At 42.9% G+C, this 26,852-nt stretch overlaps 1 protein-coding gene across 2 annotated transcripts; it reads right to left on the bottom strand.

The window, feature by feature from the left end:
• Nucleotides 1-3,038: 3,038 nt before the first annotated feature.
• On the bottom strand, nt 3,039-14,469 carry scamp5a (secretory carrier membrane protein 5a). 2 transcript variants are annotated; one of them, XM_061222323.1, is made up of 7 exons: nt 14,268-14,469; nt 13,208-13,278; nt 11,727-11,846; nt 9,800-9,956; nt 4,942-5,043; nt 3,764-3,881; nt 3,039-3,228 (listed from the first exon to the last, which is right to left on the bottom strand). In XM_061222323.1, exons 2-7 carry the CDS (start codon nt 13,212-13,214, stop codon nt 3,040-3,042), a joined length of 693 nt encoding a protein of 230 aa, XP_061078307.1. In that variant the 5' UTR covers nt 13,215-13,278; nt 14,268-14,469; the 3' UTR covers nt 3,039. The 2 variants fall into 2 exon arrangements, with proteins under 2 accessions (XP_061078307.1, XP_061078309.1); XM_061222325.1 differs by lacking the exon at nt 14,268-14,469 and adding an exon at nt 14,000-14,021.
• Between the last annotated feature and the right edge of the window lie 12,383 nt (nt 14,470-26,852).

The following is a 26,852-nucleotide window of genomic DNA, read 5'->3' as shown; positions in this document are numbered from 1 at the left end:
GTGCCCGTGCTCAGTGCACTAGTGCATTTTCTAACATCACCAGAGTAGTGTACAGAGTAGTGTTGTTTATAAGCTACGGTTGCACTCTGAGTCACAGTAAGAACAAAAAAATAACCTCAACTGACTGCTACCTAGGACCTACCACCAATGGGACACAGAATAGATGTTGTAAGCTTACAATAACTATTCGTGCCAAATTTTAGCTGTCCGTATATCACATGGATGGAGGTCGCACTGAAATTGTTCAGCAAACGGTCTTCCATCAGAACTGGTCCTACCATGTTAATATCAACCTTCCTCTCACCCGTAGACCTCTATACTCGGAACGAGGTGTAAACGTTAAGTGAAGCTGTGATTCTCCCTTTGAGTTAACTGCCTTTTTTCTCCCAGGTCTCTTTGTATTTGATGCCATGGAAACACAGAGTGCTGAATGTCTATGTGCAGAAATGGCTGAAGTCAGTGTTAGTGCAGCTCTCGCTCAGCTCTGCATGTGCACCAGTGCGCCCCCTGCTGCCCGTCCCCATCCCCAACAGCCGAAGAAATAAGACACAGAACAACACAGCTTCATACACTCTTACATCTACATGGGTATAAAAAACACAAAATAAAATAAATAATAATGAAAAACAGGCTTCATGTACTGTACAACTTCATTTAGAAAAAAATAAAAAATAAAAAGCACATGAACACCACTGCACCTACAGTTCAGTCAATTCACAAGTTACTGAAATTACTGGCACTATGTTACATGCCTATAATAGGACCCTTAGGACATCTTGGACAACATACACATTTGAACTATACAACTTATGTGTCTGAAAAAGGACCGGCAGCTCTGTTGAAAGCTTCCTGTTGGACCCCCACTTGTGAGATGATAAAGACGCGTCTCTATTTCTGCTAAATTATGATTTATGACCCTTAAGTGTCTGTAGTCAGGAGCAGGAATATGCAGCTCAGTGTTTGTCATAAAAAGCATTTTTCTAAAATGCAGTGCAGAGCTTAATTAAACCTGGAGACAGATTGCCCCAAAGTAAAACTAATTATTCACACAGGATTAGACCCGAGTCACTGTTAAAGGGACCGCAAGAGATTCCACAGCCTGTATTTCCAGTCCTGAACCACACACCAACTGCGAAGCTACAGAGCCGATTGTAGCGCGGAGCTTTAGGGCCGTTTCACTTGCAGAGGTTTTTATCATGATAACATTCTGTGTTAATCACTCACATATACAGCAACATTTATATTACACTTGTCATCCACAACATCCAAATATCACAGACACGATTAGTTTTGTTTATATAGAGTCAGACGAAGGAGCTGAACACACAGGATTGGTATTTGAGGACTGGTGAAAAGAAGGAACGATTCTGTGTGCTGTAAGACATGCTAACGAGTGTGAGGCAAAGCCCCAGCAAAGTGATAGCATGTACGCTAGCACTCCCGTGTCACCAGCAGAGGGCCTGTTTTGTTTGGTTTCCTACACCTGACGTAGTTGTGCTTTGGTCACAGGCCAGAGCCTGGCGACCCCGAGTTGTAGTACAATTTTCGGCCCGCTTCTGTTACAGAAGACACTGCAAAATCCAGAGTGATGGTTTGATAACGTAGGGTTAGATAAGACGGACATTACGTTACTGCGCTGTGTGAATTGTTATTTCAATGGTCTACTCACATGTAATCACTGGCTACAAACAAGAAAATGAATAATATTAAAGATTTGCGTGAGCGAACACAGTCAACTCCTACTGCACTAACCAGCATGTGTGATGACTTTAAATTAACAGAGTGTTGTTTCATACGAACACAGCCATATCTCTGCTAGTGACACTCAAACTCTGACTACGCTAAATGAGGCATACTCATCGAAGTCCTTAAAACAGCAATACTCACAGACTCAGTTCAGCGTCTAATAGTACAGAAAGGAACTAAAAGCCCTAAAACCAGGAAAAGATTCATAGTCCAAAGTTCTGCTTTTCCTGAGAATTAAAAACACAAACATACTCAAAGGTAAATAATAGCTAATAGAAAATCCCTCTGTTTGAAAGGCTGGATTTAAGTTGCACACTCAATTTTTGTTTGTTTATTTTTTAGATAGCTAACACTATATCATAATCTAACTACATTTTTTTTTCCTGATTATATGTGTTTTGTTTTTTTTCATACTGCTACAGGATTACAAAAAGAAAGTTCTGATTCTTACCACATTAAAAAACAAACAAATCAAAAAACAAATACTTGTTGCACATTAACACTCAAGTATGGCAGCTTAGATGTCTACGTTCACAGACACTAGTGTACATTGAAACCCAGAGAGGATTTGTCTGTAAAAGAAATGCAATCCAATAAAAAGAAATTGAAAATTGCAAAACACTAGAACATTTGCCAAGTCATGACAAATCGCGAGCAGGCACTGGTAAACCACAGCCTAAAACCTAAGATGACAAAAAATAAAAGATTGATAGAACTACGGAGAATTGATGCAGCTGGAAGAGAATACAGATTCCAAGTGGTCTGCACATGAGCAGACCTGTCTTACTGACTCATTTAAATAGCCCGCAGTATCAGATATCTCACCTGCTTGTGGAACGTGTCTGGGGAAAATGGATATTGCTGCCACCTAGTGTCGGATTTGGTAAATGCAGAATGCTCAGAGAATATTACGTGAAGATGGAGGAACAGTCTGAATTGGCTCTGGCTGGGAGTGTTTGGACTGTGTGTGTGTGACACAGGGAATCAAAAGCTGTCCCTTTCCAGTGCTTGAAAACAGCCCTGTTTATAACCAGCACCTGTCAGACATTAAAGTGGACATTAAAATGGAAATTGGGGCACCTATATTTCTTTGGGGTCAGGCAGGAAAAATCTAATAAAATACTGAATAAAAAATAAAAAAAAGCCCCGCTTGTTTTCGTTAAGCAGACGGTGAGAAATGACGGGATGTTCATCTCCGGCTTTTCAGCTGGCGGAAGCTGAATGCCAGCTCGCGCTTTGACATGCTTACCTCAGTTTCCTCTCCCCCCCCCCCCTCCCCTCTTCCTGGCTGCCCTACATCTGGTTGTCGTAGTTGTAGCTGGGTGTGGAGGAGTAGTCCTCCTGGTGCATGGCCCCCTGGGCCGCTCCCATGGCGGCCTGCTGAGCAGCCTGCTGCACGTGCGGGTTCTTCCAGGCCCCGGAGGTCCACTCCTGCTGCGCCTTGCTCATGCTGCCCCCGCTCCCCCGGTACAGGTTATGCACCTGGAGAGAAGAGGGAAGTTTGTCAGCCGGCAGAGGATAAGGAGCAGCATACAGAGATTGCCTGGTGGAATATGGGTCTTGTCATTTTGAAATGTTTTTGGCACACCATCTTTCTCTGCCGTCATGCCAGTAAAGCTGTTTTGAATCAAAATTAATTGAATGAACTGAAGAGGAAAAGCACCATTCATACACTTAAAGGGTCCCGTCATTTAAATATGAATGCAGTGTTTTTTTTAATTGCTTTTAAAATCTTTACATTTTACTTAACCATGCATGTCAACTAAGAAGTGAGAACTGTACTATATTCTCATTCATGTATCATATTCATATGTTCTCAGTGACAAGCTTAGATGAGGACAATCCAGCTGAATCAGATGTGGAGAGCCAGTTTCCTGAGGGAATCCTAAACAAAATCCCGTTCGAGGGAAAAGATCTTTAGGGTGTTAAGTGTTCAGTAGCAGGCCATCTGAATTGTGTTCTGATGAAGGAAAGGCCTCTGTCGAGGTGAATGTTTAGGGCCGGCGGGTCGTCCTACCCTGGTGAGGGCGATGAAGGAGAGGACGGCCACCGCGGTGAACATGATGGTGGGAATCAGCATCACCACGGCCGAGCCAATGTTGCTGCTGAAGAAGGTGATGGTAGCCAGCCAGCCACTGTGATGAAGAGCAGGAGACAAGGACAGGGGGTTAGACCAGAAACACACACACACACACACACACGCACACACACACACACACACACACACACACACACACACACTGCACCTGCCACTCTGATAGAGAGAGGCACGAGGGGACAAGGGTTAGACCAGAAACACACACACAAACGACACACTGCACCATTACTATAATCATCAGGATTATTATCATCACCATCATCAGCACCATTACTATAATCATCAGGATCTTCATCATTATCATCACCATCATCCAGCCCTGCTGCTGAGAGGCACATTTAAGCAATTACCAGCATAAAAATAACTATGAACACTGTACTGTATGATAATGCACTAAACACTTCACTCCCCCTTTAGGCATGTGGAAACACCACTGTGCCCATATATAGGTTTATTTATTTCCCTCTGTAAGCCACAATATTTGCTGAAATTTCTACATGGTGAATACAACATGTATAAAAATGCCATTTATTAAAATCGGACAATGTGAACTTTAACCGCGTGATTATTCTTGTTACAAATCTCAAATTCTGGAGTCCAGAGGCAAATAAAGAAATGATGTGTCTTTGTCCCAAACATTATGGAGCATATGGGGTGGCTTGTAGCGTAGTGGTTAAGGTACATGACTGGGAGCCACAACGTCAGTGGTTCGAATCCCGGTCGAGCCACAATAAAAATGATCCGCACAGCCGTTGGGCCCTTGAGCAAGGCCCTTAACCCCACATTGCTCCCCGGGCGCTGCACTGTGGCTGCCCACTGCTCCTAGGTAACTAGGATGGGTCAAATGCAGAGGACAAATTAACCCACAGGGTTCAATAAAGGTTCTTATCTTATCTTATCTTATCTTATACTGTATTTCACAGGTTGCCTTCGGGGCTTGCCACGCTGTTGAGAAACTGGAACAGTCTGAGGATTTCGCGCTTGTACTCAGCCACATAACTCATTGTACTGGATGTGCTGATGTCCTGTTTTGCTGTGCGTCTCTCTGGATAAGAACCTCTGTAACCCACTGTAAGGCAATGAGCCTGGTCTCTTACCACACTCCCCAGCCTGGAATGCCCACTGTCTGGATAATACTGATCACCACTTGTGCCATGAAGACGAAGAAGAAGGCCATGAAGTTGAAGGAGCTGTCAGTTCTGTGAGGAGACGGAGGAGAACGGAGGAACAGGAACAGAGATTAAACAAATGAAGTGAGGGCATGCATAAGCACAATAGTTAGAGATTGATGCTTCAAACACTTGCAGAAACATTGCAGGAAAGATAATGTCAACTAAAAGCCAAAAATATACAGATAATATTAATACTAATAATAATATTGCATTATCAGGTTTGATGCAAATATGCACGTACACACGGAGCATTAAAAATATAGTGTTCAACCGTGCAAGTCCGTGTGAACCCATATTCTCAAAGCGGCAATCTATGACTTCCTCGGTTTTGGTGGATTTAGCGGCAACCCATGGCGGCTGGTGGTCATTAAAGCTCTATTCCACTCTTCAATTCCTATAGTTCCCCGTGACATACAGCCTTTTCACGTGCTTTCCTTCCGATTGTCTGTGTGGTTTCCTTTTTTTTACGACTTGTACTTTTATCCGTTGTTGTAAAGTTACTGCAAACATAGACAACTGTGCTCAAACTCCTCCTCCTCCTCCTCTTCTTCTTCTTTTGTGTTTTTTGCTACTCAAACACCCCTGTGTTACTGCTGGAGGTTTATGCCACTCAAACCCCATTGTGTTACTGCTGGAGGTTTATGCCACTCAAACTCCCCTGCGTTACAGCTGGAGGTTTATGCCACTCAAACTCCCCTGTGTTACTGCTGGAGGTTTATGCCACTCAAACTCCCCTGTGTTACTGCTGGAGGTTTATGCCACTCAAACTCCCCTGCATTACGGCTGGAGGTTTATGCCACTCAAACTCTCTTGTGTTACTGCTGGAGGTTTATGCCACTCAAACTCCCGTGTTACTGCTAGAGGTTAATACCACTCAAACTCCCCTGTGTTACTGCTGGAGGTTTATGCCATTCAAACCTGTGTTACTGCTGGAGGTTTATGCCATGCACATTACGCATATCCGCACTGGTATAAATTGTCATTTCGACTTTGAGGAGGGAATCAGATGGCATGAGGTTGAAGACTGTATTTAACCAGGTGAGTTTCACTGGGATAAATATCGATTTTCAATACACCTAGCAAGAAAGAGTGCATATGAAGGCCCCTATGAAAAACAACTCTAACATCACAATTAGCAGAGTAGATCCAATCACACAAAACAGTTTACAGAAACACGAGAGGCTTCAGAAACAATTACATCCATCCACAAAATGACAAATTATCATGTTTTTTATTTTAATTAGGAGTAACAGCTGCACGTGTCAGAATTGATCTGTTTGACTAGCATGGACTCATTTATACCCCAAATATAAAAAAACAGAAATGACCAGTAAATCCATCATGGCGTAGCCAAGGATGTCAGCCAAATAACTATTTCTTTCCAGGTTTTTTTGAGGTCACAATCATGTGGGATGCCCGGTTTCACAATCAGAACAATCATTGTCTGTCTGCGGTTCTACATCTGTCAGACAGGGTTCGTGTCAGTTTTGAAGTATGACATCACTTTCGCATGGTAGTGTAATCACATCACGCTGCAGGCGTACGATGTGACAAAGCCAGACCATCTCCCGCGGTTCCCCAGGTGCGCCCTGAACCAAATCATCAGTCACTTCATTAGATTCATCTGAAGCGACCTGTCCCCAACTGTGCCCTGAGAGTCCAGCCTGGCATACACTCATCTAAACGCCAGCTTGTATATTGTCCTGTATCTCACCACCTGTGTTCCCGTTAAACCTGCTTTAGTAATTATCTTTCAATTGTACGCGTGTTATTGCTGCTTTCCATGCTGTTTGACGCGGCCACCTGTGCGCTCCATGTGTCTGTGTCCGTCAGCTTTACCGGACCGGCCGTAAACTGCAGGGGGGGGGACAGCTGCACACTTCTCAGCTCTGTCCGATCGACACGGGAAATGTTGAGTGATTGCACACGCAAAAGGGCGCTTAAGCACAAATGCAGGGCCCAAGAAAAGTGTTGGATATTAATTACATTACATTAATGGCATTTGGCAGATGCTACAGTTGATTAGACTCAGGAGACAATCGGAGACCGTGTGGATCTTATTGCGGCTACAGCGGGGAACCACCGACCTTGCGTGCCCCAGTCATTTACCTTAACCACTACGCTACAGGCCGCTACATAGTGTGAACATTAGGGTTCCGGGCGGTTAAATCACTTGGTGATTTTGTCTTTCATTTTTATGCATTTCAGATGATAATGGGTAAATGATAAACCAGACTACAGTTTATAAACAGGGTTTTATCACATCTGTAACAGCAGAACCGTCATTTTAGGTAAACATCATCCCCATGCCCCAGGTGAGTCGAAATACTAGTTCCGACCACCAAAAAAAAAAAATTACTTTGAACAAATGCCAGTTTAACAAAAGGCTCCCGCAACTTCACCAGCTGTTCACCAGCCGGCATAGCTAGAGCATCAGTCTAGTCTCCAGCTTTATTCTACCAGCTTTGAAAATTCCTGAGCTGGAATTTTCAGCAGGACTATAAAGTAACAAATGCCCCTTCTACTTGCAACAAACAAACGCCTCTTGCAAAGGCTAGACAGTCTAGGCAAGCGATACAGACTTGAATGACTAGCCAAGGCTAGCTCTGCTAGTTGCCCTAGTGCGTGTGACCCAGCCTATGAGCTTTTCTAAAAAGAACACCTTGATAATAGCTAAGCTTATTAATTCCCTTTCGACTTATCCACCATCAGCATGACAACTACAACAATGAAAATCTCAACTAGAACTAAAACTAAAAGACTAGTGGTGTCCACAGCTAAAATAAAGCAGCTGCCATGAGGCACGTAGTAAGAGGGAGAGAATTATAAATCAACCAGAACAAGCCATTTCCTGCCTCATGCCAACAGGAAGGGTGTGTCACACCCTCATTGGACAAGAGGAAATGGACCACAGCTGCTCTCCATGGCAACTTAACTGCATGACTCCAAGACGCTGATCAACAGCTGATTCACATTGGCCTATAATCAAGAGCGCAGTCAAAGGAATTTCGAATTGAGCGAGTTACGGGAGCAAGACTACAAAATCGAGAAGAAATAATTAAACTAAGCAAAAACAAAAACATGCACTAAAATAATCTAGCAAGTTCCAATAGGATAGGTGAATGCTGCAGAGTTTTTGTTATTTTTAAAACAGCCACCTCACACTTAAAGAACACCTGGCTTTCAGCGTTATTTTGCTGACAAAATCCTGCAATCACAGACAAATGGGATTGTGCTTCAGAATTTACCCCTAGCCGCAGAGTCAAAAACAAATTCTGAAGAAATAGCTTTCAGCCATTTTGAAGAGCGGATTCTCATGACACATACAAATGTAATTACATGTCCTGTCTTCATGATTTAGTTTAATATTATTTGTAGATACACCCAACATACGGTTATGTGATTGTATATTAAATGCAGTAGATTATCAAATACTTGTAAAGACATGTTAAGTATTATCAAATACTTAACATGGATGTAAAATATAAAATTGGTGTACTCTAATGATCTCTAATGGAGAGATGTTTGCTCATACATTTCACAACTGCCCACAGCCATTGAAAACTGTTTCAAGTACTATATTCACTATTGAGCAACTGATTTTAGAACCAAAACAAGGAAAATCACATTACTAACAAAAATGGCAGCGATAGGTTTTGTAGACACATTATTTTGCAGGTATTTGGGCTTAAAGACTTAATTTTATTCAAGTGTGCAGTATATTGACAATTTCTGTTGTGGGCCTGCATGATGTCTGTTATAATTTAGCTGTGCAACATATTGCAAATACAGTTAAATAGGTTTTGATAGAGAATTCAGGGCTTAGAGCAAGAAAAAATTCAGTGCCTGAAATATATTGTTCACAATAATTATTCTGTTAAGGTGGTGGCTGACAGGGTGGGTAATGCTATGGAGTTACGATTACTCACTTTCCAATTTGATAACGATTCATTGACAAACTGCGCAATGTTATTTTAAACCTCTGTTGAAGTCAGATTTCTTATTTCGTAAGGCGGCCCGCCTTAACTATAAACCACTACGGGAAACACTGAATATGCTAGATGATGTGTTATAACTCCAAGATCATTATCATAATAGCTAACTAGGACACGAATAATTCTATCCATGTTCAGGCTTGTAGACTCTTCAGAGTTTCTTGCACCTAGTGTTAAGCGGTTGCCAGTCCCCACTATTTTCTTCAAACCAAAGCCCATTCATTTTTCACTCCCCTCTCAAGTAGGCTTGTGTCTTCCGGAGTTTGAATGAACTTTGCTTCCATGTTTCATACTTTGAATTTCGTGCACAGCACGGAGACTGACCGATTGGCAGGAGCTCCCTACTCATTTGATGAAAATAAATGCCTTACTTGCGCACTGTTGTTAACTGAAGAATGAACGTGATTGGATAGGACGCATCCAGAACAAAAACAAAGACACGTGGGATTGCGTGATGACATTTACGTTTTAAGACCTTGTGTTGCATGTTACAAAAGAAGGGATGTTAACATTTTGATATATTATCCGGGATTATATTCCTATATACTATGTATATACTATAATTTTAGGGGGAAAGTAGCAAAGTTATGTGTTATCTTGACTTGGCCGGGAAGTGGTTGTTGTGTTTTCTCTTTTATTTTATTTCTTTATTTATTTTGCAAGCATATTATTTTGTGGAAAAAACGGCCAAAACCGGCACCATGCCTGAGAACTTCAAGCCCTGAGAATTACTAAAACATTGGACCATCAGTCGTGTTGGAAATAGAGCTTGTTGGTAGGTCACTTACTTGAAGGCTTTGTAGATGGGCCTGAACCAGCACACATACGAGCAGGGTGTGAAGAGAATGAGCCAAAGAATGGCCATGCCAAAGTTAGTGGCTCCGCCCCCACCACACATCCATGCCAGGCAGCCAATCAGATTGAATGCCAGTGTGGCACTGTTCACTGTAGGGATGACAAATAGGACACTGTTGTATGTATACTGAAGTTCACACAGAGCCACAGCGTGAAACAAACCCATCTGTCAGAGTAGAGAGACAGTGACCTACATCACTCACAGAACGGCACACAATGGGAGCATTGCTTTCGCTTTCTGGTCCAGGAGTTCATCCCTTTGTCTCCTCTGCTAGACTTGTCTTTCAGACACTTTAACTGACAATATATCAAACCCATTATTGGCCTGATTACTGTAGCTAGACATGTACTGCATATCTCAAATAATTGATCTACTGAAATTTTTTGAACCAACTATTCACATTTCTGGAAAGAACTATTCATGTTTATTGCTCAGTGTTCAATGATTCAGCTTAATAACAGGATATTTTTCACTAGGAGTTCGATCTATGGTTACCGGGACCAGAGTGCGAAACTAGGTGTCTAGTAGCTCTCCATTTCAGAAAGGAAGTGTGGATTATGGGCAAGCCATCTTTTGATCCTTTATATACAAATCACATCTCAGTCTTATGCTCTTATGCTGAAAGTTAAAGAATATAAATGGTAAATGGTTGGCATTTGTATAGCGCCTTTATGCAAAGCATAAATGTACAATTGATGCTTCCCATTCACCTATTCACACACACACCAATGGTGACTGGCTGCCATGCAAGGCACCAACCAGTTGATTAGGAGCAATTGGGGGGTTAGGTATCTTGCTCAGGGACACTTCGACACACCCAGTGCAGGATTGAACTGGCAACCCTCCGACTGCCAGACAACTGCTCTTACCTCCTGAGCTAATGTTACCCCCTGCATATACTGCAATCTAACCAAACCAGTCCTGAAACAATTACACTGCAGGTCTGTTTATTTCAGTTTCTGGTAATGAAGGACTTGAATATGTTCTCTAAGAAATCTGTGTTCTCTTTGCCCAGGTGCTGGCTTTAGTATGTGAAAAAAGACACAAGAATCCAGTTAGTGAAGTGAGTTAGTCCCACAAAGTAAAAAAGGACTGTGCTTTTGTTAGCCCAAAACAAAAGCACAAACACCGAAATGGCAACACTTTCTGTGGCAGCAGGGAAAAAGATAGAGCAAATTCACACTGGCATTCAGTGTACAACCAGACAAACCTCAAGCAGAGGTACAGAATACCTTTTGTATGTTTATCATTTTATGGGGACGATCTGCAAAAAAAGTAAAGGTTATTAGTTATTAGGTATCGCAGCGGAAGGACAGCTGGTGGGAAAAGGCCACTGTTGACAGGATGGTGAAAGTTGCTTGTCTCGTTTGATGACCGTGTTTTCTTCCCACATTATTTGGATGTTAAACACTGTAAAGGTAAACCCCTTGGGCAAATGATGAGTCAGGAGTTACAGTTTGGTATACCAGCAAAGGTCTACAACAGTATAGGGCTCTCTGGTGTAAAAGTTAAAGCACCGGTTCCCTATGCGATGGTGCACTCCACAATTCAGTGCTGAACCCAGACCATGCCAACTGTGGAACTGTGGAATACAGTCTTTGGGGTGATGTGTAAATTACTTTATCGTTCCCAGGGAGACAGCACCCAGTGAGCAAAACCCAGAATCTAGCTGCTTAGAGGGGTGGAAGGAAATCTAGGTTGATAGATGTTTTGGCATAAACAAACCAGGTTAACCGCAATATAGCTCAGGTTTAACTGGATATCGCCTGACTAAAATCTTTCACTTTCACGTTTTCGCTAAAAGACAGGACATGTAACAGTGTATATTCATCCAGGTACAGAGTTATGCTGGTACTCACAGATCCACAGGTAGTACAGCCTCTTGCACATGGTGCGGTGCTGGTCAGGGATCTCATTGAAGTCCTGGTAAAAACATGGCTTCAGGGGAATGAACCGTGGCAGGGGAGGAAAATTGTTTTCTGCAATGCAAAGCAAATTCATATCACCATTCCACTCACTCATCTATATTACATAAGTTTTGCTCTTATATGGCACTCACCGAGCACTTTATTAGGTATTTATTTGACTTTTTTTAGACTTCAGTGCTGCAAGCTGTATCGGGGCATTTTCACCCAGCATACAAAACGTACACATCTAGTAATTGTAAGAAAATGGTGGAGATGTGTTTAATTCAATCTTTTAAGATTATACAATATGAGCAAATTATAATTCTGAATTTGAATTATTTTTAGACAACTTTTCGTATCAGCTGACCATGACAATGTGCGGAGCCGGACATTTGCAGTGTAATGGCAATTAAACTGCATACACATTATATTGGGAAGGCTTTCTTATGGTAAAAATGAAAGATCAGATGTTAAAATGTTGTTAACTGATGGTCAAGATTATTAAAAAGAAAAATACATTATTCAATGTTATATTAAAATTTGATGTCACTTCATAGAAAATGTCACTTTGAAAATAAATAAGAAACTATTTTGATCTTATTGGGAGATCATCCAAGGGTCTCCTGACCTTTGAAGCACAATTTACAGCATTTCAAATTTCTCTTTGACGGCTTGTTAAAAAAATCACCAAAAGTTTACTAATTTATAAAATAAACAAAAGTTGTTGATGTAAAATAATAACTGATAATGAATAGTCTACATACGTGTTAATTAGCTAGTTAGGAAAAATTGCCTTTTTGTATATTTCTACTGCTAACTGCCATATTTGTGTGCCATTGCCTATGGTAAGTGTATGTTTTATGTTCTGTAGTGTTACCACCTTCAGAACAAAACAAATTCTATAAAAAATCTTTGTTTTCCCTAAACATACAACAACTAATCTTTACTCATAATATAGGATTCATGAGCATTAATATGGCACACTAGTATAAAGGGCACATCAAACTAGTACTGTTTTAAAAGATGAAACTCAAATGTAAAACTATATTTTTGCACTTTGTCAGGTCATTTTCAAAACTTTTCAAAGAATCACCCAAGTAATGAGTAGCACTTCTTAATAGTGAGAAAATGCATACGATATAATAGAATACAACTTTCTTAGTGAGACTAATTTAATGTTCCAAAAAATAACCCACATTTCCAATACTAGACTACTGAAGAATTTGACACTGTTTAAGGAATATTCAAAAATAAGAAATGTTCCACATTTAATCCATTGCAGTACCTGTACTTCTGAGACAACTCATTTAAGGCAAAACAGAACCGAGAAGTAAAGAACATACTCCTTCAAAAACCAAATATGCCATATCTAGTTGTCCATAAACATGTAGGCTATTTATTTTGAAAACATCAAATTGTGAAAATATTCTTACCTGCCATGAAGAAGACTCGATTTTTTCCACAGTCTGTATTTAAAATGAATTTCCTCTTCTCTCTATGGAGCCTTAAAAAGAAAGTTCCCCGTGTTTAGAGGAAATGTTAATGGTGTCATTCAGTTTCAATGGGCCCACAATTGTTTTACAATCTATGCAAGGCATGTCAACTGTGAAAACAAGGCAACAAAAAACATCCAAGTTTGGAATTTCAATACACAACTCAACGTGTAAAACATACTGGGTTTTTTTTTTTTTTTTTACATGGCATTTGGCCTACTGCAGGTCTTACTCAAATCCATATGAACATACAATGAAGGTAACTAGTTGACTTCTATAAAGAGTCATAATCGTCATATTCAGGTTATGTTTGTCCCTTGGTAGAAATTATGCTACTATGATTATATACTATTTGTAACATTGCGTTTCATTTTATGGTTTTTCACACGGAACGTGCGCTATCGACATCTAAGGCCTAACGTTACTATGAATGACAAGCATAGGTTTTTTAGGACTTCAATTTTTTTTTAAATACATAATTCCAAGATGATCGTGCATATACTACATGCCGTAGCTTGTTCAGTGTCTACGGTATGGTGCTCAAGAAAAAAGAAAAAGAAAAAAGATGAAGGCCATCGTATCGCCCTACAGGCTATGTCAGTTTAGCAGCTAACGTACATGGACTCAATGGAAATTCGTTAAAAAACGCTCGAGTATAGTAATACATTCCAACGCCAACAACAGATGAAACTGACTGGCATGAGATGTTCCAATAAAATGACCTGGCTGTACCGATATCTCGGATAGTGTTCGCTTTGACCGTTCTAAGACGACTGGTGTACTTTGCACTGGAGGCTGGCAATTGTAGATAACCGTGCACCAACGACACGGTCACACAACAGGCAAAAATAACACGCCTACCACCACAGGCTAAGGATTTTCATGCGGGATTAGTGTTACAAAAATACAAATTATTTGCAAATAAAACCAGATTGCATTGAATCATTGGGGCCTGGAATTAGATAGGCTTCAACTGGATAGCATAAAATCATCTCCTTACCTCCTTCTCAGTCCAACAATACAACTAACTACAATGCAGTCTCCTGTGGTTGCATTCTATGAACTATTTTCTATGAAATACAATAAACAAGAAAGATCCAACTAACAATTGCAGGAAACGGATATATCTTCCCTATCTTCTACTCAATTTTTTCACCGAGGACGTGGGTGTATGAAAAAACACTGGGACGTCTAGCTCCTCCTATCCTATGTTCGTAACTGTGCTGTCATTGCTTTTCTGACCAACAGACGAAGGCGCTACATGCTCGCGATATCTCTCGCCTCCCGTTTTTCGCTCTGTCCTCGCTTACCTTGCTGCTCTCCGCGGTACTGAAATCACATATTCAGTACAGCAAATACATTCATCCGTGAATGTAATTTTTGTAATACAGTAGCCTAGTACTGTGGGTCTCATTGGTGTGACTCCTACTCTGATATTATAAGTATTTATACTACTGCCACGGATGTTCTAGCTACTAACCTACATGATACTAGCTGATAATATGAACACCAGCAGGCTTGGTTATGGACATGGGTCTTCCCAGCTTGATCCCTAATAAACATGCACACATCTACTGTATGCAATGTATTGAAACAGTCAAGTGTAAATGTTTATTTTTGCTTGTACTTAAGAAGTAGGTTTTGTAAGTAAAAACATAACACAAGCATTATGTACAGGATATGACATTTTATTTCTGGGTACTTCTATACATGTATATTCAACCATTTTTGAATGTGTTCAATCAAGAAAATTAAAGTCCTCAATATTTTGTTCCAATCATCCGGATTTGCTCATTAGCAAAACATTTCAGCTAAAAGTAGAACTAATTAGTGAAAACACCTGGTTCATGGGTTGAAGAAACATAGGCAGGACTTTTATTATCTGTAATACTACTACTACTTCTACTACTACTACTACTACTACTAATAATAATAATAATAATAATAATAATAATAATAATAATAATAATCATAATCCTTGCATTTAGTGCTTGTCCCATACATAGGGCACTTTGCACTGACGAGAAGGGAACCGCTGTAGCAGTGATGCACAGCACACATCAGCTGAGGTGGAGAGGGACAATTATTTAGGCAATTAAATCAGGGGATAATTAGGTCGCAGGTTGAAAGAGGCAGGTATGGAATTCAAACAGGACACCAGGGAACCACCGACTCCTTGCGATGAGTGTCATAGGACCACAGTGAGTCAGGATCTCAGTTTAACATTACATCTGAAAGATGGCATCTCCTACAGCACAGTGTCCCCTTCACTGCATTGGAGCATTGGGGTTTATTCAACCATACTGGCCCATCAACACCACTTCCAGCAGCAACTTGGTTTTCAGAGGAGGTCTCCCATCCAAGTATTAACCAAGCCCACACCTGCTTAGCTTGATGATATGGCTGCTATGTTATACTGTAAGTATTGTAACTAAACACGCTAAGCAAAGCTGCACTTGTTCCTTGGGAGTGGTTTTGGTGGGCCGTTAGGGTGATCTGCCCTAATGATGGTGATGATGATGATGATAAGGATAAGGATAATGGAGCAAGGAGGTCCTGGGTTCAAATCCCAGTCGGCCGGGGCCTCTCTGTGTGGAGTTTGCATGTTCTCCCTGTGTTTGCGTGGGTTTCCTCCGGGTACTCCGGTTTCCTCCCACAGTCCAAAGACATGTAGGTTAGGCTGATTGGAGGGTCTAAATTCCCTGTCCCTGTCTCAAAGCCACCTCGCACATCCCCTCCCAGTCCTTGGATATCTGACACCCTCCGTACCTCCAGGGCCAGCCTCCTCGCAGCGGAGAGGAAGTGGGGGAAATCCAGAGACGCTTCAGACCTCATGACTTACCAGTCTCTCCTGGCGGCATTCTCTTCCGATGTCACTGCCGCCAAAGCAAAATACTATCAAACACAAATTCAGAACTCCGCTTCTAACCCCCGGAAACTTTTCTCCATTTTCTCCTCTCTCCTCAACGCACCGCCTCCTCCTCCTCAGTCCTCCTTCGCTGCTGATGACTTTGCTGATTTCTTCGATGAGAAGGTCACAGTCATCCGCAGATCCTTTACAATCACCGCCCCCCTCACTGTGCCCTTCCCCCCCTCTAGGCCCATCCCTTCCTTTTCCACTTTCTCCCCCCTTACAGACTCTGATGTTTCTCAACTCCTGCTCTGCCACCGCCCTACAACCTGTGCCCTTGACCCTATCCCCCCTTCTCTTCTCCAAACTATCACACCTGACATTCTCCCATTTGTCACCTCCCTTGTCAACTCCTCCCTGTCTTCCGGCTGTTTTCCGGCATCCTCCAAGAGGGCCCACATCACTCCGCTGCTAAAAAAGCCTACCCTGGATCCCTCCATCATCCAGAACTACCGCCCGGTATCTCTTCTTCCTTTCCTTTCTAAAACTATAGAACGAGCCGCTTCTACTCAACTTTCTTCCTTCTTTTCTAACAACAACCTGCTAGACCCCCATCAGTCTGGCTTCAGATCGGGCCACTCGACAGAGACTGCGCTCCTCTCCGTCAGTGAGTCACTCCATGCCGCACGAGCAGCCTCCCTCTCCTCTGTCCTCATTCTTCTAGATCTCTCTGCTGCCTTCGACACTGTGGATCACTCCATCCTCCTGTCTGCCCTGTCAGCAACGGGCATCTGTGGCACAGCCCTGGACTGGATTGAGTCCTACCTCTCTGGTCGCTCCTTCCAGGTTGCCTGGGCTGGTTCGGTATCGACACCTCGGCCCCTCGCCACAGGAGTTCCCCAGGGCTCAGTCCTTGGCCCACTTCTTTTTTCTCTTTACACTCGCTCCCTTGGCCCTGTGATCACTGCACATGGGCTATCCTACCACTGCTACGCGGACGATACCCAACTCTTCGTCTCGTTCCCGCCGTCTGATTTCAGCCCGTATCTCTGCTTGCCTGAGGGACATCCAGAGCTGGATGGACAACCACCATCTAAAGCTCAACCCAGGTAAAACTGAAATGATATTCATCCCCGCTAATACCTCTCCCCATCTGGATCTCTCCATTTCCCTCGGGGATACCACACTCACGCCGTCACCCAGTGCAAGGAACCTCGGCGTGGTGATGGACAGCAGACTGTCCCTTTCCGAGAACATTGCGGCGGTGACCCGGTCTTGCAGGTTCTTCTTATACAACATACGGAGAATCCGCCCCTTTCTCACCCCCTACTCGACCCAGCTCCTGGTCCAAGCGATTGTTCTGTCCCGCCTGGACTACTGCAATTCCCTCTTGGCTGGCCTCCCAGCGTTCGCCATCAGACCCCTCCAACTCATCCAGAATGCAGCAGCTCGTCTGGTCTTCAACCTTCCCAAATACTCACACGTCACCCCCCTGCTTACTTCCCTCCACTGGCTGCCTGTCATGGCTCGCATCAAATTCAAAACATTGGTGCTAGCCTTCCAAGCAGTTAAAGGGTCTTCCCCAGCTTATCTGCAAAAAATCATCAGACCCTATACCCCTGCCAGACCTCTTCGTTCAGCCTCCACAGGCCGCTTGGCACCTCCCCCTCTCAGAACCTCCACCTCACGCTCACGACTACTGTCTGTTCTGGTCAGAACTATAGAATCTCTCCCCACCTTCAAGCGCAAGCTGAAGACACACCTCTTCAAGCAGCACCTCTCCCTATCCCTCCCTACCTCCCTGTGAACCTTAATTGTTGTCTCTGTGACTTGCTTTGTGTATCGGTATTTTTAGTTGGCTAGGTAAGCAGTGTTTGGATAGTTAACTTTGGTCACTTTTGCTCTGTTTGTTTGTTTGTTTGGCTCCAGCCCCCCTGTGACCCTGTTCAGGATAAGCGGGTTAAGATAATGGATGAATGGATTATTCATATTATTATTATTATTTCCAAGTGAAATTAACCAATCCAGTGACGTTTTCCCAAACAGATTCTATTGGTCTCAAACCATTAACACAGAACCTCTAAAATAACAATAATTCTGAAAGGCCTTTGAAAATGAACATGGATTAATTCAACTTCATAAAATTCCAACAGCCCAGGACAATTTGCAGGGATATTACATGTATTGAGGACTGTTTTAAGATTATTCATTTTAAGGACAAATAGGAAAATCAGTTTTTCATGAAGAAAATACTTTTGACAATGCATTTGCTCTCAGTATTTTTACTAACATTCTGTTAATAAGTTTTACTATAACTATAATTTGTTCAGTTTAATTGTGACGGTAAACACTATGGGTTTCCATGGGTGGAGAGGGAAGCACTTATATACACTCAGTGAGCACTGAGATTAAATATCTCAGAAACGGCTGATCTCCTGGGATTTTAACGTACAACAGTCTCTACAGTTTGCAGAGAATGGTGCGAAAAACAAAAAGCATCCAGTGAGCAGCAGTTTTGCGGGCAAAAACGACTTGCTAATGAGAGAGGTCAGAGGAGAATGGCCAGACTGATCAAAGCTGACAGGAAGGTGACAGTAATGCAAATAACTACAAATTAGCAGAAGACCAATAAGTCTGAAAAATAAGTCTAATAAATACCTGATAAAGTGCTCAATGAGTGTGTATAGTTTTAAGAAATGTGTTATTGTTAGAAAAAGTTGTTCTCTCAAGAGCAGACCCATTACAGGAAGTAAACTGTTACATTACATTACATTATTGGCATTTGGTAGACGCTCTTATCCAGAGCGACGTACAGTTGATTAGACTAAGCAGGGGACAATCCTCCCCTGGAGCAATGCAGGGTTAAGGGCCTTGCTCAAGGGCCCAACGGCTGTGCGGATCTTATTGTGGCTACACCGGGATTAGAACCACCGACCTCGTGTGTCCCAGTCAGTTACCTTAACCACTATGCTACCGGCCACCCCCTGTTAAAATTATAACATTTTATCTGAAGAAATAAGTGAAGTAATTACATTTTAACCATAAATAGGTTGCAGTCTGATTGGCCAGCCCAGTGCTTGATACTAATAATCATACATAATTTATATTTTGTGCTTGTGTATACTTGTCTTATTATTCCTTGTATTTTTTTGCCTTAATAAACACTTAAGTACACAAAAACCCAAAAGCAATTTAACGGGGGATTTTCTTTCTGGGTTCAAAGCCAAACCAATCAAGGTTCAAGCAGTGTCTGCTAAATGGCTAAAAGGTAAAAACATGTGAAACAAATGTAGACCACCAATGCAATGTCCATAATTATACTCTAGATGGCGACATACACTGAAAAAAGAAAAAAAGTCAGTTTCCCAGCTAGTTTAAATGTGACCATTTTTTATGTTGTGCCTTTAGCCCTGCCAAAAATTATATTATTTTATGGTAGGAATTGTAGTGTAGTGTAGTGTAGTTTTACATTTTTAACATTAAAATTACATTGGCAAATACATTGAAATATTTTGTATGTATATTTTGTTTTTAGAGGTAGATAAATATATTTATTTTCCAGAAAATACAATTATTGGTTCATGACTTAAAGAATATATGAAATTATACAGTTCCGGATGGTCACTTGATATCGCACTAATTCCAAAGAAATTACCATTTTCACAAAACCGTTCTATGAAATGTGTTGAAACATTTTAATCTTAGTCTCATTTTAACTGAAACTTTGAGTGTAGATCTTTCTTGAATGTGGTTACTGAATTATTTATATCAATGTACTTCTGTTTTTTTTCCTCTGAAAGAAGAGCAGTTTTCAGTACTGACTCTTTTGTCCATGACCATAAAACATCTCTATGCTATAAGTTTAAGAAAGCAATACTTTTAACACCTTACAAACTGTTCTTTCCTTTTTCAAAACAAAATACGTTGTTTCAATTATGACAAAAATCAATACTGCCTGCTTTATATTGTTATTGATTTTATCTAGGAGTAGCAATACCAGGCTTCTTCGCTGTAAATTGAGTCAATGACACAGAATTGAATCAGGAACAAATTCAGTATGGAATTATAAAATGCTGTAAGAATCCACCTCACTCGGCTGGAGATATGTGCAGAAGAGGCCGAGTCGCACAAATGAAGCTGTTCCAGTCCAATCCAGTAACAGCATCTACCAATCGCCCGCCTGCCATGTTCCAGAGCCATGGTGATGAGGATCTGGAGGTGATGCTCCTCACCAGCATGATTTCCCTGCTGTACATCCCTGACCCCTCACTGTCTTCATCAGTGTAGCCTCAGTGATTTTGTGCAGAACATTTCTGACAGGATTTTGTGCGACTATAGCATTCAGACAGGGTATTACAACATTCAGACACAATTCGGTGGAATGGCAAAATTCAGACAGGATTCTGTGAAATGACAACATTCAGACACAACTCTGTGAAATGACAACAATCGGACAGGATCCTATTGATTTATAACATTCCAACACAATTCTGTGGAATGACAACATTCAGACACAATTCTGTGGAATGACAACATTCAGAGAGGATCCTGTTGAATTATAACATTCACAGAGGAATCCTGCAGAATGACAACACTGTAGCTGAAGAGACGCAGAAATAGAAAAACATAAAGTGACATTCAGGCTTATGGTCACATGAATGATTTTTCCCCCCACTCTCCCCCCACCCCCATTTGCCAGTTGACATTACAGTAGACTCAGCTCTGCTCTTAAGATGGCCAACCTGCCTCTGCACAAGTCATGTGTGTTGAGCCTACCTGCCCTGCTGCAGCCCCTTCTCCAGGTTCATTTGAAGGCGTCTGTCTGGACACCGTCTCAGCAGGGGGTAAGACCAGCAGAAGAGCTGGTGAGACAAGAGAGAGATCAGACACAGAGGAGGAGGGGCGACGAGAAAAAGAGATGATTGTCGAAAGAATGAGAATGGAAAAACAGAAGAAGCAAAACAAAAACTATGATTGTATTACTCACCTTCTCATGGTGGGGGTGTGTGGCAATGGGGGGTATGTGCTATATAGCCTGAGCCTTGTGAAGGCTACACCCCCATACCTTCAGGCCATCATCTCACCCTACAACAACGTACGGCGTTGGGGCTCAGTGTCCCTGAGCAAGACACCTCACCCCCAACTGCTCCTGACGGGCTGATTGGTGGCTTGCATCGCAGCCAATCGCAGTTGACGTGTGTCTGTGTGAATGGGTGAATGAGACGCATTCATTCTACAGTGCTTTGGCTAAAGGCGCTATCTAATTTAACCATTTAGCATTTCTGACCCAACCGGTGCTCTACGCCCTGCTGCCACCAGACGCCCAGCTCTCCCTCCGTGTGACAGACTGGCCCCCACTCCTCCCTGCCACAACTCTTCTCCCCACTGACTCCCCAATGGAGGAGCAACCTGCTCACCTCAGTCAGGACAGCAGAGCCCCTCCCTACCTTCTGCTGTAACCTGGAGACCAATCTGTTCAGGAAATTCCTCTCCTCCCCTCTCCACTCTGATTTCCAGTCTTCTTTTATCTTATCTATCCCCAAAGAACACCCTCTCTCTATGTTCCCTTCCGTGTGCTAATGCTACGATTACCTATCGCTGGCATGTTATGGCCCAACCATTACACTATCATAAACTGCTACTTGGAATGTTGGTGATTTACCAATTGAGGCCTTTTCTTAGTGGATTATTTCTAACTCACTCTGGATAAGAGTGTGATTGAAATGCCTAAAATGTTACTAGAAGAAGTGGCAACTGTAATGTAGCACTGCACCCTGCCCTGCCCCACACCTTAAACAACTTCTGCTGGCTACTCACATTACCAGCCCCACCCTCTTGCTCATGATAGGGATTAATCTGACACAGGGGCGGTGTCCAAAACAGGCTGCTAACTACCATGTTCTCAATACAGTATGTACCATCTACTAAACATATCGCCTACTTAAATTATTGCGTGATGTGCTTTTGAATGCAGTACTGTGTGTACACTGAAAAAGAAAATTAAGTAGAAAGTAAAAAGGAAAACTTTTCTCTCAATGTAGTGTATCTTAACGTACATACAGTATTTCTGGGGTTTGGCTAAGTGTAGCCACAAGCACACTTTTCAGGCAGTAGACTATACTTTTTAGGAGTACCTTTGGAGAATAGCATGGAGAATATGTCAGACAGTCTGCAGTACGTTGTAGACGGTATATATTTTGAGGACACTAGTTTCGGGCAGGCCAACACTCAGCAAAACCTTGGAAATACGTACAGTATATCATCAACATTAAATTTAGAGAAACATTTCGCCTACTTAACAATTTTCTCATCCAGTGTATTCAATTGACATGTGCAATAGTAGACAATTAAGCGGTTTTGGACACAGCCAGTATCTGAACTGCCACTCTATTTCCTGGGAGCGGTCAGTGGGAATCTACGGCAGGTTCACGTCCTTACGATACGCTGGGCTTCCTAAACTCCCGGCTAATCAAACCGACGGCGTGTATGTCTCAGACAAGGGTGATCCTCAGCCACATCTGTGACTGTGTGTCGAAAAGAGACCTTTTGTCCCCTATTTCTTTTTGGGGCTTTTAATGAAGCAATTCCCGGACTGCCGGCATCAGGTCGGTTACCCGAAATTGCTTTCAGCTGGAGGTGACTGAGGAGAATTCGAAATGCGCCAGTGATTGACAGGCGCCACTTCTCCCCCTTCTGCAGACTCACTCAGGGCCTTTCAGGCCCGGCCTTCATCTCCTCCATCTCCTCCTGCTCGTCTTTTGTCCGCAGAGGATTCCTTTATCCCCTTCCGTGGGTGTGGGGTAACCCTCGGTAAATAAGCCCCTTTGTGAAGAAGATACGGAGGAGCTGGTGGCAGGCAGCTGGGGGTTAGAAACCTGCAATCTCCCCGGAGCGGAGAACGAGAGCAGCCAAGGAGGGAAATAATTGAATTTCTCTACGAAACAGCCCTGCTCTGGTGGGACACTCTGCTTGAGATTTTCTTTCTCTCCCAGGCAGCCAAAATTCAGGGCGACGGTGTACGAAGACGCCTAGTCTCACTCACACATATTCTCTCCACGTAATCATATCATTCTTAAGGCTTTGTTGAACATACTTTATGGAGATTCAAAATCAATACAATTATTTTCTCAGCTTAAATGGGGGTATATACAAACACTTACATCTACGTTCCCCCATGAAACCATCTAGACAACCAAGTCATCATCCTCACTTGCTTTTTCAGACCCTAGAGGAAAAAAAAACTGCAAAGTTGACGTGAGCGGATTTATGTCACATTTCATGCTTATGATAATGAATTAAAGTAGCAACAATGCAACAAGGGCGGCCTATAGCATAGTGGTTAAGGTACATGACTGGGACCTGCAAGTTCAGCGGTTCGATCCCTGGTGTAGCCACAATAAGATCCGCACAGCCGTTGGGCCCTTGAGCAAGGCACTTAACCCTGTATTGATCCAGGGGATCCTGCTAAGTCTAATCAACTGTATGTCGCTCTGGATAAGAGCGTCTGCCAAAATGCCAGTAATATAATGCAGCTTTGTAATGTAGCTTTGTAGGGATGACTACTGTGGCGGAGAAAATCATTCTGGCCCCCGGTCCAAGCTTCCATAGCTCCCCGCCTCATTAACAATTCACCTCCAGAGTACAGCTGAGAGGTACTGTCCTCACCCTGCTCACTGGGACAGATTGTCCTTGACGCAGAAACTTGGCTGAGCATTACCTCAGCAAGCTCCTGCACAGCTCTCCGAATGAACAGCTCTCCGAATGAATAGCCCTGGCGTCCCAATATTTATGCTCTCAGAAATAGAGGGGTGCGTATAGGAGCAGTACGTTATAGACGGGTCCGTATAGAAGCAGTGCATCACAGAATCAAAGCACTGCCTCACAGTACCCTGTTCCTGACTCCTGATTAGAGGCAAGCCCCTCAGCTGGATCCGCAGTAGTGCAGGGATTTCAGCACTACCCAAGCCAGGGGATTGTTCTCATTTTAATTGGCTCGCAGTTCTCTCAATCTACCTCTCCATTTGTATAATTAACTGTTCTGTTTTTAAACAAAACACAGGGGTATCAACCGAAACCCGGCTGATCCGAGCTAGCAGTTTCTTTCCTGTTGACTAATTAACGTTATGCGCAATCTCAAAGGTGGGGGCAAGTGAGGGTTTGAAGGCAATGTTAACTCCACTCTGATCAGGAAGATACAAGGGAAACTGAAGTGTACTCTGAAAAATCACAGACTGTTCCTAACCACATACCCAATGCCTGTTAGGAACAAAGGCCAGTCTACAGTAACTCTTAATGAAGGACCACCGTGGTTTGAGAGTGATCTTTCAGCATCGCTCCATGATTGGCACGTGAAACTGGAACTGTAAGCCCAACGCATCAGGGGGACATCTTGGGGCATGCGCAGCGCTGATCTCTGAAATGCAGCCAGCCACCTCTTCTGTCCGCTCCACAGCCTACCAGCTGGCCTGTACAGCCTTTGTTCTGGAGGACTCCATCTTGCGCAGGTTGCGACGGGCATACCGGAGGAATTGCCATCGTTTGACGAGGTGATTTTATAACCCTGCCAGTCGAAACCTTGCCTCCTTGGTTTACACTATGGATACTTGTCCCTCTGGAAGATTGAGGTTTGATTTCAGAACACAGGGAGCATTACTGCATTATGAGCAAGTGCTTTGGAGGGGCACACAATCCACACCTTCTGTGTTTTTCTTTTTAAAGACAGAAGAAGCAGCTGAATAACACATCCCTGTAAATGAAGGCTTCACAGCTTAATTAATAGAGGCTTTTGACAACTCCAAATTAAATCGGCTTCCATTCTACCGTTGTCGGCAATTGGCTTTTGAGGATAGCTTTTAAATCCTGACTAAGATGTGAGCAATACGCATGAAGACCAGCATTTTACAACATATCGGAGGGGCTTGTTTGAGAAATAAAGAACATGATAGCTAGCCTCAGTTTTGTTCTACAGTATGCCAACACATAATGGCATTGAATTAGCACGCCAGAAAATACCCCATTTCAAACCTAGAGCTGGAGTTGTTTAAAAACAATTATAAGATCCTCCCACAGAGAAAGAGCACACAGAGGATCTGAACTCACATACTGCATTTTATTTTCATAGTCACAGCATCTCGAAACCTCCATCCCCCCACACAATACATTCGGTATATACATTTAGCCCCGTGGGAGCAGGCCAGCACTCACTGAAACCACTCCCGTACAGCAGCGCGCGCTGAAGAAAGATACGGGGCCCCAAGAGGTCAGGCACAGGACACAGGACACAGGACGAGCGTCTGGAAGCGGGGAACGGGATGATTGCAGGATCCACCAGAGCAGCCTGAGGACCGACGTGATTGGTGGGGGAAATGGCGTCTCGTCTCGCCGTGGTGCGGACTGCCGAGGTCACCCTGGGACAGGCGTGTTACGGCACACCAGATCCCCGCTCCGCCCATCACAGGCTCTACTCCACAGCAGTTCGGACAAAGCGTTTTTTAAGGAACGGAGAAGAAAAGAGAAGTATAACAATGCATCGCACAATGATCCATAAATATATTTATATACATATTTACATTTACATATTACATTTGGCCTTACAAAGCACTGTGACACTGTTCAGTGGGTGTTGGGTGTTTTTCTGCTGTGATTTTAGAACTGAGTTTTTAAAGTGAAAAGTGAAAAATGTAAGGCATCGCACAAAGCATACAGCAGAAGAAGCAGAACTTTTGTAACTCTTTTGTAAAAATATCTTGAGGTACAGTATATGATTTGATACAATGCACATTAGACCCTAGCCATTATGCAGACATCTTAAAACAGTATCATTCTCAAACTCACATTACGCTGGAGTAAAGCAAGGGAGCAGCATACAGGCTAGACTCATTCTGCTGCCAATGGGCAACAGGCTTACCAGGTAGCCCTGATGGTGTGCACTGAACATGGTGGCAAATGTTACATTACATTAGGCTGACACTTTTATACAAAGCAACTTACAGTTGGTTAGACTAAGCAGGAGACAACCCTCCCCTGGAGCAATGCAGGGTTAAGGGCCTTGCTCCAGGCTGTGTGGATCTCATTGTGGCTACACCGGCGATCGAACCGCCGACCTTGCGGGTCCCAGTCATATACTATAACCACTACGCTAGTACAAGCTGCCTCTGTGTGTTGCTTTAAAAAAGTCAGGCAACTAAAACAGAACCAGAGATGACACAAATGAATCCCTTCACTGGAGGGTGAGCAGCTGGAACAGAAGGGCTGTCTTTTTAAGGGAAAAGGAACAGGGCTTTTTGGATGCGAATACTAAAGGAGTAGTAGCACTGCTAGCGGTCTAGTATCACACCGTGACCTACAGCACACATTCGACAGCCCTACATCACAGCACATGCATACTGCAATAGGTCGGAGCATAACCAGAGAAGGGGGCTTTCAGAAAATTCTCCATCGCAAACTGTAGTCCAAGGGTGATTCCTCTGGTCAACAGTGAACCTGCACATTGTCAGCAAAGTGTATGACTATAGGGTACATAGGAACAGTAGCTGGCAACATGGGCCTCAGTGGAGTGCTTACATAAGCTCCACGTGTGAGGGCCTATGAATATGATTGATTAAAAAGATTTTTAAATAAAGAAATAAAACTCACAATGTACAAACCAATAACACCAAGACATCTTCTACAGGATTGAGGAGAGTTAAGTTCTGAAATAGGCAAGTTGTCCCCACAGGGTTTTGTAAAATATTC

Source organism: Conger conger, chromosome 15 (assembly GCF_963514075.1).
Source record: "Conger conger chromosome 15, fConCon1.1, whole genome shotgun sequence".
NCBI classification, from domain to species: domain Eukaryota; kingdom Metazoa; phylum Chordata; class Actinopteri; order Anguilliformes; family Congridae; genus Conger; species Conger conger.
Note: the sequence above shows the minus strand (reverse complement) of the source record. Positions and strands in the feature narration are given on the sequence as shown.